General features: G+C 48.4%; 1 protein-coding gene across 9 annotated transcripts in view; it reads right to left on the reverse strand.

The window, feature by feature from the left end:
- The window catches only part of ULK4 (unc-51 like kinase 4), a 440,534-nt gene that overhangs the window by 343,947 nt on the left and 82,999 nt on the right, over positions 1 to 13,588 (reverse strand). For all 9 annotated transcript variants that reach the window (XR_007772329.1, XM_050937890.1, XM_050937889.1 and 6 more), the window contains exons 18-19: positions 12,670 to 12,777; positions 8,241 to 8,324 (exon numbers count right to left, since the gene is read on the reverse strand). Coding sequence is in view for 8 of the 9 variants with exons in the window: in XM_050937890.1 (XP_050793847.1) it covers positions 8,241 to 8,324; positions 12,670 to 12,777 (192 nt within the window). In the remaining variant the exon portion in view is untranslated. The remainder of the gene's footprint in view (positions 1 to 8,240; positions 8,325 to 12,669; positions 12,778 to 13,588) is intronic.

Genomic DNA, 13,588 nt, shown 5'->3' on the forward strand with positions numbered 1-13,588 from the left:
CCCATCCATTGTCTGATACATTGAGATTATTGTGACAAATGGGAACTGAACAGGACGCCTTTGAGAATATTGACTCAGTTTATCCTCTTCAAAAAAAAAAAAAAAAAGTGTCCTGAGGCATGGTGACTAGCATGTAAATAATGTCTGGTTTTGGCTTGTAAACTTGAGCCATCCACCACTGCATTGGCCTCATTCTGAGGAATGCATATGGAGTAACATAAATAGACACTGCCATGAGACCTCTTAGACTCAAATAGAAAATTACTTTCTGGGTCTGATGACACAGAATCTCTGGAATTCCATCATCACCACAAATCTTTCCTCTGGAAGGAAAGCGCTCTCTGCTACCAAGTCCAGTATAGCTCCTATAACATGGATTCTCTGACAGACATAAATTGGACTTTTTGATATTCAGAAGTAGTCCTAAACCATAAGTAGGGAGGTAGAAAAGACGGTTACTCACCTTTGTAACTGTTGTTCTTCGAGATGTGTTGCTCACATCCATTCCAGTTAGGTGTGCGTGCCGCGCGTGCACGTTCGTCGGAAACTTTTTACCCTAGCAACTCCAGTGGGCCGGCAGGTCGCCCCCTGGAGTGGCGCCGCCATGGCGCCCAATATATATCCCTGCCGGCCCACCCGCTCCTCAGTTCCTTCTTGCCGGCTACTCCGACAGTGGGGAAGGAGGGCGGGTGTGGAATGGATGTGAGCAACACATCTCGAAGAACAACAGTTACAAAGGTGAGTAACCATCTTTTCTTCTTCGAGTGATTGCTCACATCCATTCCAGTTAGGTGAATCCCAAGCCATACCTAGGCGGTGGGGTCGGAGTGAGAAGTAGCGGCATGGAGCACTGCAGATCCGAAGGCCGCATCCTCTCTTGACTGCTGGACCAGGGCGTAGTGGGAAGCAAAGGTGTGGACCGATGACCAGGTTGCCGCCCGACAGATTTCCTGGATGGGCACACGGGCGAGGAAAGCCAGCGACGACGCCTGCGCCCTGGTAGAATGCGCAGTCACACGGCCCGTAGGGACATGGGCCAAGTCATAGCAGGTCCTGATGCAGGACGTTACCCAAGAGGATAACCTCTGGGAGGAGATAGGAAGCCCTTTCATGCGGTCCGCTACCGCCACGAAAAGCTGGGGGGATTTGCGGAAGGGCTTAGTCCTCTCCACGTAGAACGCGAGAGCCCTACGGACATCAAGCGAGTGGAGCTGCTGCTCCCTGCCTGAGGAGTGAGGTTTCGGGAAAAAAACCGGGAGGAATATCTCTTGGTTGACGTGGAAGGCTGAGACCACCTTGGGGAGAAAGGCAGGGTGTGGTCTCAGCTGCACCTTATCTTTGTGGAAGACCGTATATGGGGGGTCCACCACAAGAGCCCGGAGTTCCGACACCCGTCTAGCTGAGGTGATAGCTACTAGAAAGGCAGTCTTCCAAGAGAGGTAAAGCAGGGAGCAAGTGGCTAACGGTTCAAAGGGGGGTCCCATGAGTCGGGACAACACCAGGTTAAGATCCCAGGTTGGAGCAGGGGGACGGACGTTAGGGTATAAACGTTCCAGCCCCTTAAGGAATCTAGACACCGTCGGGTGAGAAAAAACAGAGCGACCATCCGCACCCGGGTGAAAGGTGGAGATAGCTGCTAGGTGAACTCGCAACGACGATATGGCCAGACCTTGCAGTTTGAGGGACCAAACGTAGTCTAAGATGTCGGCTACCGAAACTTCCATAGGGCAGAGATTTCTCTCCACGCACCAACAGGAGAAACGCTTCCACTTGGCCGAATATGTCGCTCTCGTGGAAGGCTTCCTGCTGCCCAAAAGCACCTCCCTCACCGGCGTGGAGCAGCGCAGCTTGGAACCAGTCAGCCACGCAGGAGCCACGCCGCTAGGTGCAGCGACTGCAGGTCCGGGTGACAGAGGGTCCCGTGCTCCTGGGTAATCAGGTCCGGGTGAAGGGGCAGGGGAACTGGGTCGGCTATGGTCAGGTCCAGCAGCATGGGGTACCAGTGCTGTCTGGGCCATGCCGGGGCTACCATGATCACGTGAGCCCTGTCCCTGCGCACCTTCAGAAGGACCCTGTGGACCAGAGGGAACGGGGGAAAACGCATAGTACAGGTGGGTCGACCACTGAATAAGGAAGGCATCCGCTATCGACCCGGGCTCCCTGCCCTGAAAGGAGCAGAACGCTTGGCACTTCCTGTTCCCCCTGGACGCGAAGAGGTCCACCCGGGGATAACCCCACCTCCGGAAGATGGAGAGGGCGACGTCCGGGCGAAGGGACCACTCGTGCGACAGGAAGGATCTGCTCAATCGATCCGCCAGCGTGTTTCGTACTCCGGGGAGGAAGGAAGCCGTGAGGTGAATGGAGTGGGCTATACAAAAGTCCCAGAGTCGCATCGCCTCGTGGCACAGGGGGAAGGATCTGGTGCCGCCTTGCTTGTTGATATAATACATGGTCGTCGTGTTGGCGGTGAACACCGCGACACAGCGACCCTGAAGCTGATAACAGAACGTTTGACAAGCAAGGCGGACCGCTCTCAACTCCCGCATGTTGATGTGTAACCCCACCTCCTCCTGGGACCACAGGCCCTGCGTTCTCAGGGTCCCTAGGTGGGCCCCCCAGCCTAGATCTGAGGCATCCGTTGTCAGGGACACTGAGGGCTGAGGTGGGTGGAAAGGGAGACCCGCACATAGCACGGACTGGTCTAGCCACCAGCCGAGAGAATCTAACACCCTCTGGGGGATTGTGATTAGCATGTCTAGCGGCTGTCTTGTCGGCCTGTAATGATCGATGAGCCACAACTGGAGGGGCCTCATGCGGAGCCGAGCGTAACCGGTCACAAAGGTGCAAGCCGCCATGTGGCCTAACAGGGTTAGACATGTCCGCACTGATGTCAAGGGGGCTATCCGCAGTCGTTGAACGATCGCCGACAAGGCCTGGAACCTCTGCAATGGCAGTAAGGCCCTGGCCACAGTGGCGTCCAGGACGGCCCCGATGAATTCCACCCTCTGTGTGGGAATCAGAGTGGACTTGTCCGTGTTTATCAGGAGGCCCAAAGTGGCGAACATGCCGGTGATCACGCGGACATGGCTGCAGACTTGTTGTTCCGACGTGCCCCGAATCAACCAATCGTCCAGATAAGGAAACATGTGGATACGATTGCGCCGAAGATGCGCCACAACAACTGCCATGCATTTTGTAAACACCCTCGGGGCCGTGGACAGGCCAAATGGGAGGACTGCAAATTGGTAATGAAGGGGGCCCACCACGAAGCGAAGGAAACGTCTGTGGTGTGGCCAAATGGCAATGTGAAAATACGCGTCCTGCCTGTCGAGGGCGGCGTACCAGTCTCCCGGATCCAGGGATGGGATAATGGTCCCCAGGGATACCATGCGGAACTTCAACTTCACCAGGTATTTGTTGAGCTCTCGCAGGTCGAGGATAGGCCTGAGGCCTCCCTTGGCCTTGGGGATCAGAAAGTAGCGGGAATAAAACCCCTTGCCTTTCTCGCTTTCCGGAACCGCCTCTATAGCTCCTTTGCTGAGGAGCGTCTGCACCTCCTGTCGAAGGAATTGCTCGTGAGAGGGGTCCCTGAAGAGGGACGAGGAAGGGGGGCGGGAAGGAGGAAATGATACAAACTGCAGGTGGTATCCCGTCTGCACCGTGCGTAAGACCCAGCGGTCCGATGTTATATGGGACCACGCCAGGAGGAAAAACGAAAGGCGGTTGGAAAACGGGGGGGAAGGATCCATGGGGGAAACTGTTACTGCGCCCTCGGGCGCACCTTCAAAATGAAGGCTTAGGTCCAGGCGGGGGCTTAGAGGGGCCTTGGTTCTGCCCCCCTTGGTTCCCCGAATGCCTGCGCCTTCCATTCCTGCCGCGGCGCCTGTTAAGGTCCTGCCGCTGGCGGAACTGGGAATACGGCCTGCGCTGTTGTTGTTGCTGTGGCCGGAAGGGTCTGCGTTGCGTTCCCGGTGTGTGCATCCCGAGGGACCGCATAATGACCCGATTATCTTTCAGACTCTTGAGTCTGGGGTCTGTCTTTTCAGAGAACAGGCCCTGGCCTTCGAAAGGGAGGTCCTGTATGGTATGCTGGAGCTCCGGCGGAAGGCCAGAAACCTGCAGCCAGGAGATGCGACGCATCGTTACTCCCGATGCGAGGGTACGGGCAGCCGAGTCTGCAGCGTCCAAAGAGGCTTGCAAGGACGTGCGTGCAACCTTCTTGCCTTCATCCAAGATGGCTGTAAATTCTTGGCGAGCGTCTTGTGGCAGCAGCTCCTTGAATTTGTCTGCTGCCACCCAGGAGTTCAAGGCGTATCTGCTCAGCAGGGCTTGCTGGTTGGAAACCCTGAGCTGCAGCGCCCCAGCCGAGTATACCTTACGGCCGAGGAGGTCCATTCGCCTGGCCTCTCTGGATTTGGGGGCTGGAGCCTCCTGTCCATGACGCTCTTTGTCGTTCACCGATTGAACCACCAGGGAACACGGTGTCGGGTGTACATGGAGGTACTCATAGCCTTTAGAAGGGGCCATGTACTTCCTCTCGACGCCCTTCGCAGTAGGGGGGATGGAGGCCGGAGACTGCCAGATGGTGTTGGCGTTCGCCTGGATAGTTCTTATGAAGGGCAGGGCGACCCTGGTGGGAGCATCTGCTGAGAGGATGGTGACAATCGGATCCTCTATTTCGGAGACCTCCTCGGCTTGCAGACTCAGATTTTGAGCTACTCGCCTGAGGAGGTCTTGGTGCGCCCTGAGATCCAGCGGGGGGGGGCTGCTGGAGGAGGTACCAGCCACCGCTTCATCAGGGGAGGAGGATGAGGAGACCCCCGGCAAGAGAGTGTCTAATGGAGGGTCTCCCTCGGCCCTCGCCTCTGCCTCAGGAGCCAGAGCGGAATCTTGTTGCTTGGACCCTTCCTCCCCATCCGGGGAGGGAGGGGGGCGAGACAATGAGGCTTCCGGCACCCTGCGCTCCGCCGTCGCAGGCCTAGCAGGGAGCTGTTGGGGCCCCTGGGCTTGATGGTATGCCCAGGGTGTCCAGAACCCCCATTGCTGCGGGCCTTGGTCTTGTTGAGGCGGATCGCCAAATAGCGCCGCCTGCCGGTCGGTGCCCAGCGCATACCCGCTGTCCGTTTGGGAAGAGACCGACGGCTGTCTAGAAGGCCACGGCGGGGCTGACCTTGGTTGGTAAGGGTCCGCGCGGGTCGGCACGGGCGAACGTCTCGGTGCCGGGGACCGGTGCCGGGAGTAACGGTGCCGGGATCGGGACCGGGACCGGGTTCTGTGACGGTGCCGGGATCTGGACCGGTACCGGCCGCCGCTTCGGTGCCGGGATCGGGACCGGGACCTGCCACCGACGCGGTGCCGGGAGGTCGACCGGGACCGGGACCTGCCACCAGCTCGGTGCCGGGAGGTCGACCGGTGCGGCGAGTAACGTCGGGACTGGCTCCTGGAGTCGCGGTGCCGGTATCGGTGGCTGGAGTCCGACCGCTGCCGCGAGTGCGACCGGTACCGCCGAGGGGAGCGGTGCCGGGACTGCGAGCGGCGGCGGGATCTGGAGCGACCGTGGCATCGGGACCTCGATCGTGAGCGTGAGTCCCGAGACGGTGCCGACATCATGGGCTTGCCTCTGGACACGACCCGCACCGGAGGTACCGGGGGTGGCAGCTGAGTGGGCTCAGTCAGGGCTATGAGGTCCCGAGCCGAGGCGAAGGTCTCCGGCGTGGATGGGACCAATATCTCAACCCCAGATCTCATGGGGGAGCTTGGCGGCACCGGACTCGACGGACCCGCCGGGCCCGGAGTCAACGGTGCCGGCGGCGCCGCAGCCGACGTTGAGGCCGGGCGCTCCAGTCGTGTCTGCCTGGCCGGAGTAGTAGACTTCGACGGCCTCGGTTCTGTCCCCGGTGCCGGAGAAGGTCGGTGCCGGGGAGTCTTTTCGGTGCCGGTGCGCTCCGGTGCCGGCGCCGAGATCACGGCCTGCGAAGCCGCCGGGTCAAGTGCCGCCTCCATAAGGAGAGTTCGGAGTCTTTGATCCCTCTCCTTCTTTGTTCTTGGCTTAAAAGCCTTGCAGATGCGGCACTTGTCCGATCTGTGCGCTTCCCCCAGGCACTTCAGGCACGCGTCGTGGGGGTCGCTGGTGGGCATAGGCTTCTTGCAGGCCGCACACTGTTGAAGCCCGGCGAACCGGGCATGAGCCCGGTGCCAGGTGCCGGGAAGGGCTAAGCCCCCGGCGAAGAACTATTTACAACTTATTTAACTTAACTACTATCTATCTACACTTAACAATCTAATTAACAACTATAACAGTACGAGAGGTAATCGAGAGATAACAAGGAGAGCTAGGGACGTGGAGGACAGCTATGCCGCGCTCCACAGTTCCAACGACCGACACGGCGGTAAGAAGGAACTGAGGAGCGGGTGGGCCGGCAGGGATATATATTGGGCGCCATGGCGGCGCCACTCCAGGGGGCGACCTGCCGGCCCACTGGAGTTGCTAGGGTAAAAAGTTTCCGACGAACGTGCACGCGCGGCGCGCACACCTAACTGGAATGGATGTGAGCAATCACTCGAAGAAGAACCTCAATGCAAATCTTCACATAACAGAGCCTTCAGCAGCCAATCATCTAAATATAGGTAGACAAAGATACCCGGTTTTCTTCGATGCACTGCTACTACAGAAAGACACTTAATATAGACCTTTGGCACTGTAGAAATGCCAAATGGCAGAACCTTGTACTAAAAATATCTTGGTGCTATCACAAAATAGATTTACTTCAGATGATTTAGTCAATTAGAGTTATGGAAATATACATATTTTAAATCAAGAACTGCAAACCGATTCATACTTTGAAATGATGGAATTATAAATGCAAGGGTTAATATTCCAAACCAAACTTCCAGAAGAACTTGTTCAACTTACTTAAACCTAAGCTTGGACAGACCACTTCACTGCCTGGTAATTAGCCCCCCTAATACCTAAAAAGTGTTGATTTAGTTTCAGATCTATTGAATGAATACATGCATATCATACACAAACACACAATGTCTCTCCAGAGCAGGATCTTTGCACTGTGGCGGCATAAAGAGCTTCAAAATCTGTGGTTATGCTTTATCTTCAGTGATAAGACCTTTGTTTGCAGGACTACCAATTCAGCAAATTTCATGTGCACTATATTCTTTAGAAAAAAAATTGAAAAAACTAATATCCAGATAAATTCTCAGTGAAATTTAATATATTTCAGGGTTTAGAATTTATTTTACTGTACAGGAATAAATTAATGTTCCTTTGAATGTCTCTGTTTTGTTTCTATGTCATGTATATCTACTGATAGTAAGAAGTCTCCCTTTCTTAAGATGACATTTACATCGTTTATAACAACCATGTCTTAGAGTAACTTCTTACTATGTATCCATTACTACTTGCTGGAAAGAGTCCAAAAAACAAATCAGTTGTGTGTTCTTGGTCGTTTGACGATTTGGAGGTTTTCTATGCATCTGGAGATTTCCTCCATTAAGCACAATCTGTAAGCAATAAAGATCTCAGAAGAAAGGTACTCATCTTGATTTCCCGCCCCCCGTCCAGTAAGGAATGTTTTCAGCCTTTGGCTTTGCCTTGGGCAACTGATCTTAAATAAACAGTAAATGCCAACCTTATATGTGGCTCTGCTCAATTCTTTTTCATTTTGTGACTGGGGACCATAGATGTATTTCTTTTCTTCCCTTCTTTAACAAAGCAAAGTTGTCACAATAGAAATTAACTATAAGATATATCATACATAGCAAAAAAAAGTGTTTAAAGTTTACAACTTTGGGGCCTCAAAGGACACTGATGACCTGACAAGATGATGGAATGTTTAGAGCCTTGTATATCAATTTTTTAAACAGGCAGAAAAAAAGATCCGTGCAAAAAATCAACTGTAGCAAGAATTGTACTAGTTCACCAAACAGTCCTCAAAAGAAATCCATAACATGAATAAATTCAACATTTATATCATAATAATTCTTCATTTACTATCTTATAAACAAAATCAAGTAACAATGTATAAATGTTGAGTATACAGAGAAAGCTACTTCATTTTTGCAATCTATTACTACTGCGTAGGTCATGGTCGTATCACAATTATTTAAATTCAGGAGCAATACTTCACTGACAATGTACTGCAGTGCTTTAGGCTACAATCATCTCACAATGCCTGAAGGGTTATTACAGTGGAAAAATTCTACTGAGGACAATAAAAGATCCTTACCCCTTCCCGAAGGCACCTCATTAGCACAGTGTAAGCAGCCAAGGGAACAACCCAGCATTCTCTGTGGTGCTCCTTTTTTTCTTCCTGTAATGAAGTGGTAGCATCAGCAATGAAGCTAACAGCACAAATGATATTAACCCTTTAAATAAAAAAATCATAATATTTCAGCCATGAAAAATACACCCAACAGATTTTAAAAGGTTAATATACATATGTCAACTGAATAAAACCTAGAAGATAGATTAAATTCTGGAACAAAAAGTTGAATTTGATATTTTGAATTTTTATGGCACAAAAGTTGATTTTTATTATATGGTTGAAGCATGATGTAAAATTCCCATGAGTATTTGTCCTAAGGTTTGTATTTTTCATTGGCTCAATGTAATTCATACTCAAAGCCAGTCCTACAATCTCAGCTATCATTTTGATTAATTCGTTACCTATTTTTACCTAAACACACTATTTTTTGCTACCACATTTGAAACTTCAATGAACAGTCCATTTCAACTTGCATCAATCCACTTCTAGTATGAAATTAAGTAATTTTCTACTCATACAATAAGATTTATCTACACTGTATTTTTTCTTTTGATCTATAGCAGCAAAGGCACTGTATATCAGCAGATCCACAGACTTATACTTTTTTTTAAAGCATTCAAAAAAAAAAAGTCTCAGATCATAGTTCAACAGCAACAACATAAAAAGATAACATGTCTCTTGCACAATGGTACAGCCTGTGTCCCATTTCAGGGACATCCAACTAAGAATTGGATAGAATTGGTGGCAAATAAAGCAAGTCCTTCTCCCAAATGAGAATCCGTTCTCTTCCCAACTTCAGAAGTTTCTAAAGTACTAAAAATAGGGGGAAAAAATCTTTAAGAAATGATTGTGTTAAAATTATATCTAGAAATACATTTGCTTACTGCCCCTCAATTTAAAAAAGTTGTTAAAGAAAATTTGTTCTTGAAAAATATGCAGAAGTTATTAGAGTAGCTTATTCAAGACCCAGTATGGAGCACTTGGAAATCTGCTATTTATCTAGAGAGAACTAACAATATTCCGGAATCCTTACTTACCAGTCCTATTGGAATAGTCTTGTTCTATTCACTAAAATGAGGCTATTATTCCATTATTAGTGGTAAACAGATTGCTGCTTCTAAAAAATGGCATATTACAAATTGTCAGGTGAATAGAAGGCTATTTGGATTTTCTTTAGTATAGAAAGAACCTGCAACAGTTCATGAAAACAAATGGCCCATTTGGGCACTAACCTGCATTTGATAGCATAGAGGTGCTAGTAATTGCAGGAGAAAAACATTTACTAGGAAAATTAAAGAGAATAATTTTTTAATGTACTGCTTACTCTAAAAAGCCTAGGATGTACAAAGTGATCAGGTTAATGTTGCAGAAACAACATTAATTTTCTGTGTCTCCTGACTTTTGAGATTCAATATATATTTCAACATCACCATTCCATTAATAAGATATACTAGTTGAAGAAAAGCGATTAATGAATTGCTTTCCATATATTTTCCTTTCCAAGGAACACAAATACGTACAACCCTAATCAAAAATCAAATACTTCATTTCTTTCATTCCAACATTATCATTTCTTAAACCTTGTTTCATTCAAAGGGAGAATAAATTTTAAGTTGATTACAAACGGTATCAATAGATAGACGTTGATAAAAACTCAGTTTAATTTCTTTTGAGCTCTATGTCAGCTAACTACCAATTCAAAAGTGTGGTGTAATTTCCCTTGGAACTGACACATGCAAAAATGATAGATCTGTCAAGTTACATGGTATAACCAGGGGAGATTCAATTTAACGCCAGCCATGGACATCTAACCCTGGGCTATGATGTCCTCTCCCCTGCCTTTTTTCTTCTTAATTTATCTGCAGATATTTATACAGATATATTCTAATTTACATTTTTTCTTCACATTACTGTTAAAGAAAATCCGAGATTAAATGCTCAAAGTAACCCCAACATTTGAGAAATATTACAAAATGTCAAAAGGATGTGAAAGTCATCTCTGGACACTAGCAAACTGGGTTTTAACCCAAGTTTGCCTTTCCCCATCCACTGCAAAAGCGAATAGGGAAAAATAACTCTAACCTTACATTACAGCCCAATCAAGTTCAAGCAGAGGATGCCTTGTAAGGAGGAATAAGGGCTTGTCTACCCAGTGCCAGCAAAGCACTCTAGAGGGGTGTGATTTGTAGAGCACTCTAATGTGCTGTGCTCCATGTAGGTCCCTCTGATATGTTCTTGAAAGTGCTTAGTTCACATTAATGTAGTCCTATACCATATTAATTATAAGAGAACATGCATTTGGGCTGTGCAGGACACAACGTGAATACTTTTGTGTGTAAGAGAAATTACTAATTGTAACTGGAGTTAACCAATGCTCATATCCACTTTAGACCCTCGCTCTGGTCTTGTGCACTTATGAAATTAATATACTAATATTCAAAACATTGAGATAATATAGTTAATGCATATGCCTCAAGGGACACAAAGTATAACATGCAATATCCTTTCGTATCTTTTTAATCTGAAGCGATCTACATTTCTAAAGAATAAAAACAGAATTTCAATTCTTAAAAGAAGAAAAAAGACTCATATGGGGGTTTAGAAAAAATGTCATCTTCTGTTATTACTATTAATAGTATTTCTCTTTCTACAAAAGCTAGCATTGTCTAGAAAATGCTACTCCACTAACGGCTGGTTGAGAACATTGTTCTTTTTGTTGCTATTTCGACGGTCCAAATACAGCCTATGTCAGTAATCATCAAAATTTGCCATTTGAAATTACTTTATCTCAATCCAGTTCCTAGAGGACAGCTGTTCACATAAAAAACAAAACTACAACAACAACAAAAAAACACTTACAATTGGAACCTATATTGACAGTCTCTGCAGAGGACAATGGAAGTAAACTACCGATTCAAACTTAAAGATGGTCTCCCTCCTGGTAAGTTTTGAAAAACAATGCAGGGGCAGGAAGGGCAAAATGCTACACTGCTGTCTACATTATACTCTACCTTACCTGTGCATTGAGACAGAGGACCATAATATACTTAATTCTGTATTTCTTGCTTTTTGTGCAATACAATTTCAGTTAAGTACTCAATTGCTTTTTAACATGCCAGATGCAGGGCAACACTGATCCATGTACATCACCACTGAAATGCAGGCAAGGGAATGTTCAGGACTGGCTCTAGACATTTTGCCGCCCCAAGCACGGCGGCACGCCTCGGGGGGGTGCTCTGCCGCTCGCTGGTCCAGCGGCTCCGGTGGACCTCCCGCAGGCGGAGCCGCAGGACCAGCGGACCCTCCGCAGGGACGCCTGCAGGAGGTCCACTGGAGCCGCCTGCCACCCTCCCGACAACCAGCAGAGCGGTCCCCGCGGCATGCCGCCCCAAGCACGCTCTTGGAGCGCTGGGGCCTGGAGCCGGCCCTGGGAATGTTGCACCAGTGAACCAGTGTCCAAATTCACTCACATTCAAATCACCCAGAAAGGCCCATTTGTTTTATGACTTTCTTTGTGGGTGGGGAAGGAATCATCTGAGAATAGAGTTGTAAGTATGGAGGGAAATCAGTGATTGTGGAAGAAGCTTTTAACAGTTGGAAAAAGCTTTTAATAATTTATGGAGACTGGTTTGGGGCTTTTTTCATTTTTTTTTTTAAAGTAAATCCCCATCCACTGCTTTGAAAATGTAGGGATAACATCTAAGAGCTATTTTCTACTGTGCATACAGCATCAGTGGCCTAGTAAAAGCAAGACAGTTTAATGAGACTACATGAACTGCCACTGTTACATGAAAACATTTCAATCCTGCTACCATCATTCTGGATTCCTTCCTTCCAAGGGGGGAAATACCATCACATGAATTAGAAGCACTAAAGGCTTCATTTCAGTTTTAAAATGCCTCTTTCAGCAAGAGCAAAGGAACATTTTTAGAAATAACAGAGCATTGAGAAGTGTAAACTGGGATAACTGAGAAAAAATGAAAAAAATCTACAGTGAAAGAGTGTAAGAAATGTAAACAACGATGTTAAAACTTCTATAATCTGTCCTGGAGATTCAAAAAGTAGAGGGGGAATATAAAATGGCAACCAAATAATTCCATGGCCCCTTTACAAGTTACATTTTATTACTAACAAGAGCTTCAGGCATTTCCTTCTCTTAATGGCAGTAGCTAATGAAAGAGAGCGAGAGAAAGTGGGCTCAACAGTGTGGGATTTTAAAGACTTGCAAATCCCCTGTACTTTTAAGGTCACAGCACTTGAACATATTCAACATTAATAAGGCATGCACTTGACGGTAACAAATGCTACGAATACCCACATAGGATGTTTACCTTACTTCTGAAAAGGATTTGAAACATTAAAAAGATTTGCAAAGATCTTATAGACTTACCTGACTGGCTATCAGGAAAAGCACCTCCCCAAGGGCGGGTAAAAGGCATTGTTTCAATTTGCTGTTCCTGAAGTTTTCTCTGATCACTTCAGTTAGGAGTATGACTGCCTAAAATATAAGATATGATAGGCCTTAATTGGCAACCCTCAGACAAAACTTACACTGAAACATGCCACGGGGCAGGGCCGACGCTTCCATTTAGGTGACCTAGGCGGTCGCCTAGGGCACCAGGATTTGGGAGGGCGGCATTTTGCCACCCTCAGCAGCAATTCGGCAGCGAGGGGTCCTTCCATGCTCCGGGTCTTCGGCGGCAATTCTGCGGCGGGTCCTTCACTCACTCCGGGACACGCAGCCAAAGTGCCCCGAAGACCGCAGCGGAAGGACCCCCCCGCTGCAGAATTGCCGCCAATGACCGGGAGCACGGAAGGACCCCTGCCTAGGACTCCAAAAACCCTGGCGCCGCTCCTGCCATGGGGGGCACTCTGCCAGTCGCCGGTCCCGTGGCTCCGGTGGACCTCCCGCAGACATGCTCCACTGAAGCCGCGGGACCAGTGGACCCTCCACCAGAGCAGCCTGCCGCCCTTCCGGTGACCAGAGAGCCCCTCGCAGCATGCCGCCCCAAGCACGCACTTGGTGTGCTGGGGCCTGGAGCTGCCCCTGCACTGAAAACCAGCCGAGATGTGCCTGAGACCCAATTCTACTCCTGTAGTCTTCACTCAGGCAGAACCTTCATGCACATAGAACTAGGTTGGCTAAGAACAACAGGAAGAAATTTTTAAACTACAATGTGAAACAACTGAGAGTATTGCCTATATTATCGATAGTAGTGATCCTTAAAGTCAATTGTTTCCAAAAGTTACTGCACGCTATGTACCTGAGATGCTCAGTTATTTTTACATACTTTATATAAGCGGTAATT

This window comes from Gopherus flavomarginatus, chromosome 2 (genome assembly GCF_025201925.1).
Source record: "Gopherus flavomarginatus isolate rGopFla2 chromosome 2, rGopFla2.mat.asm, whole genome shotgun sequence".
Taxonomy (NCBI): domain Eukaryota; kingdom Metazoa; phylum Chordata; order Testudines; family Testudinidae; genus Gopherus; species Gopherus flavomarginatus.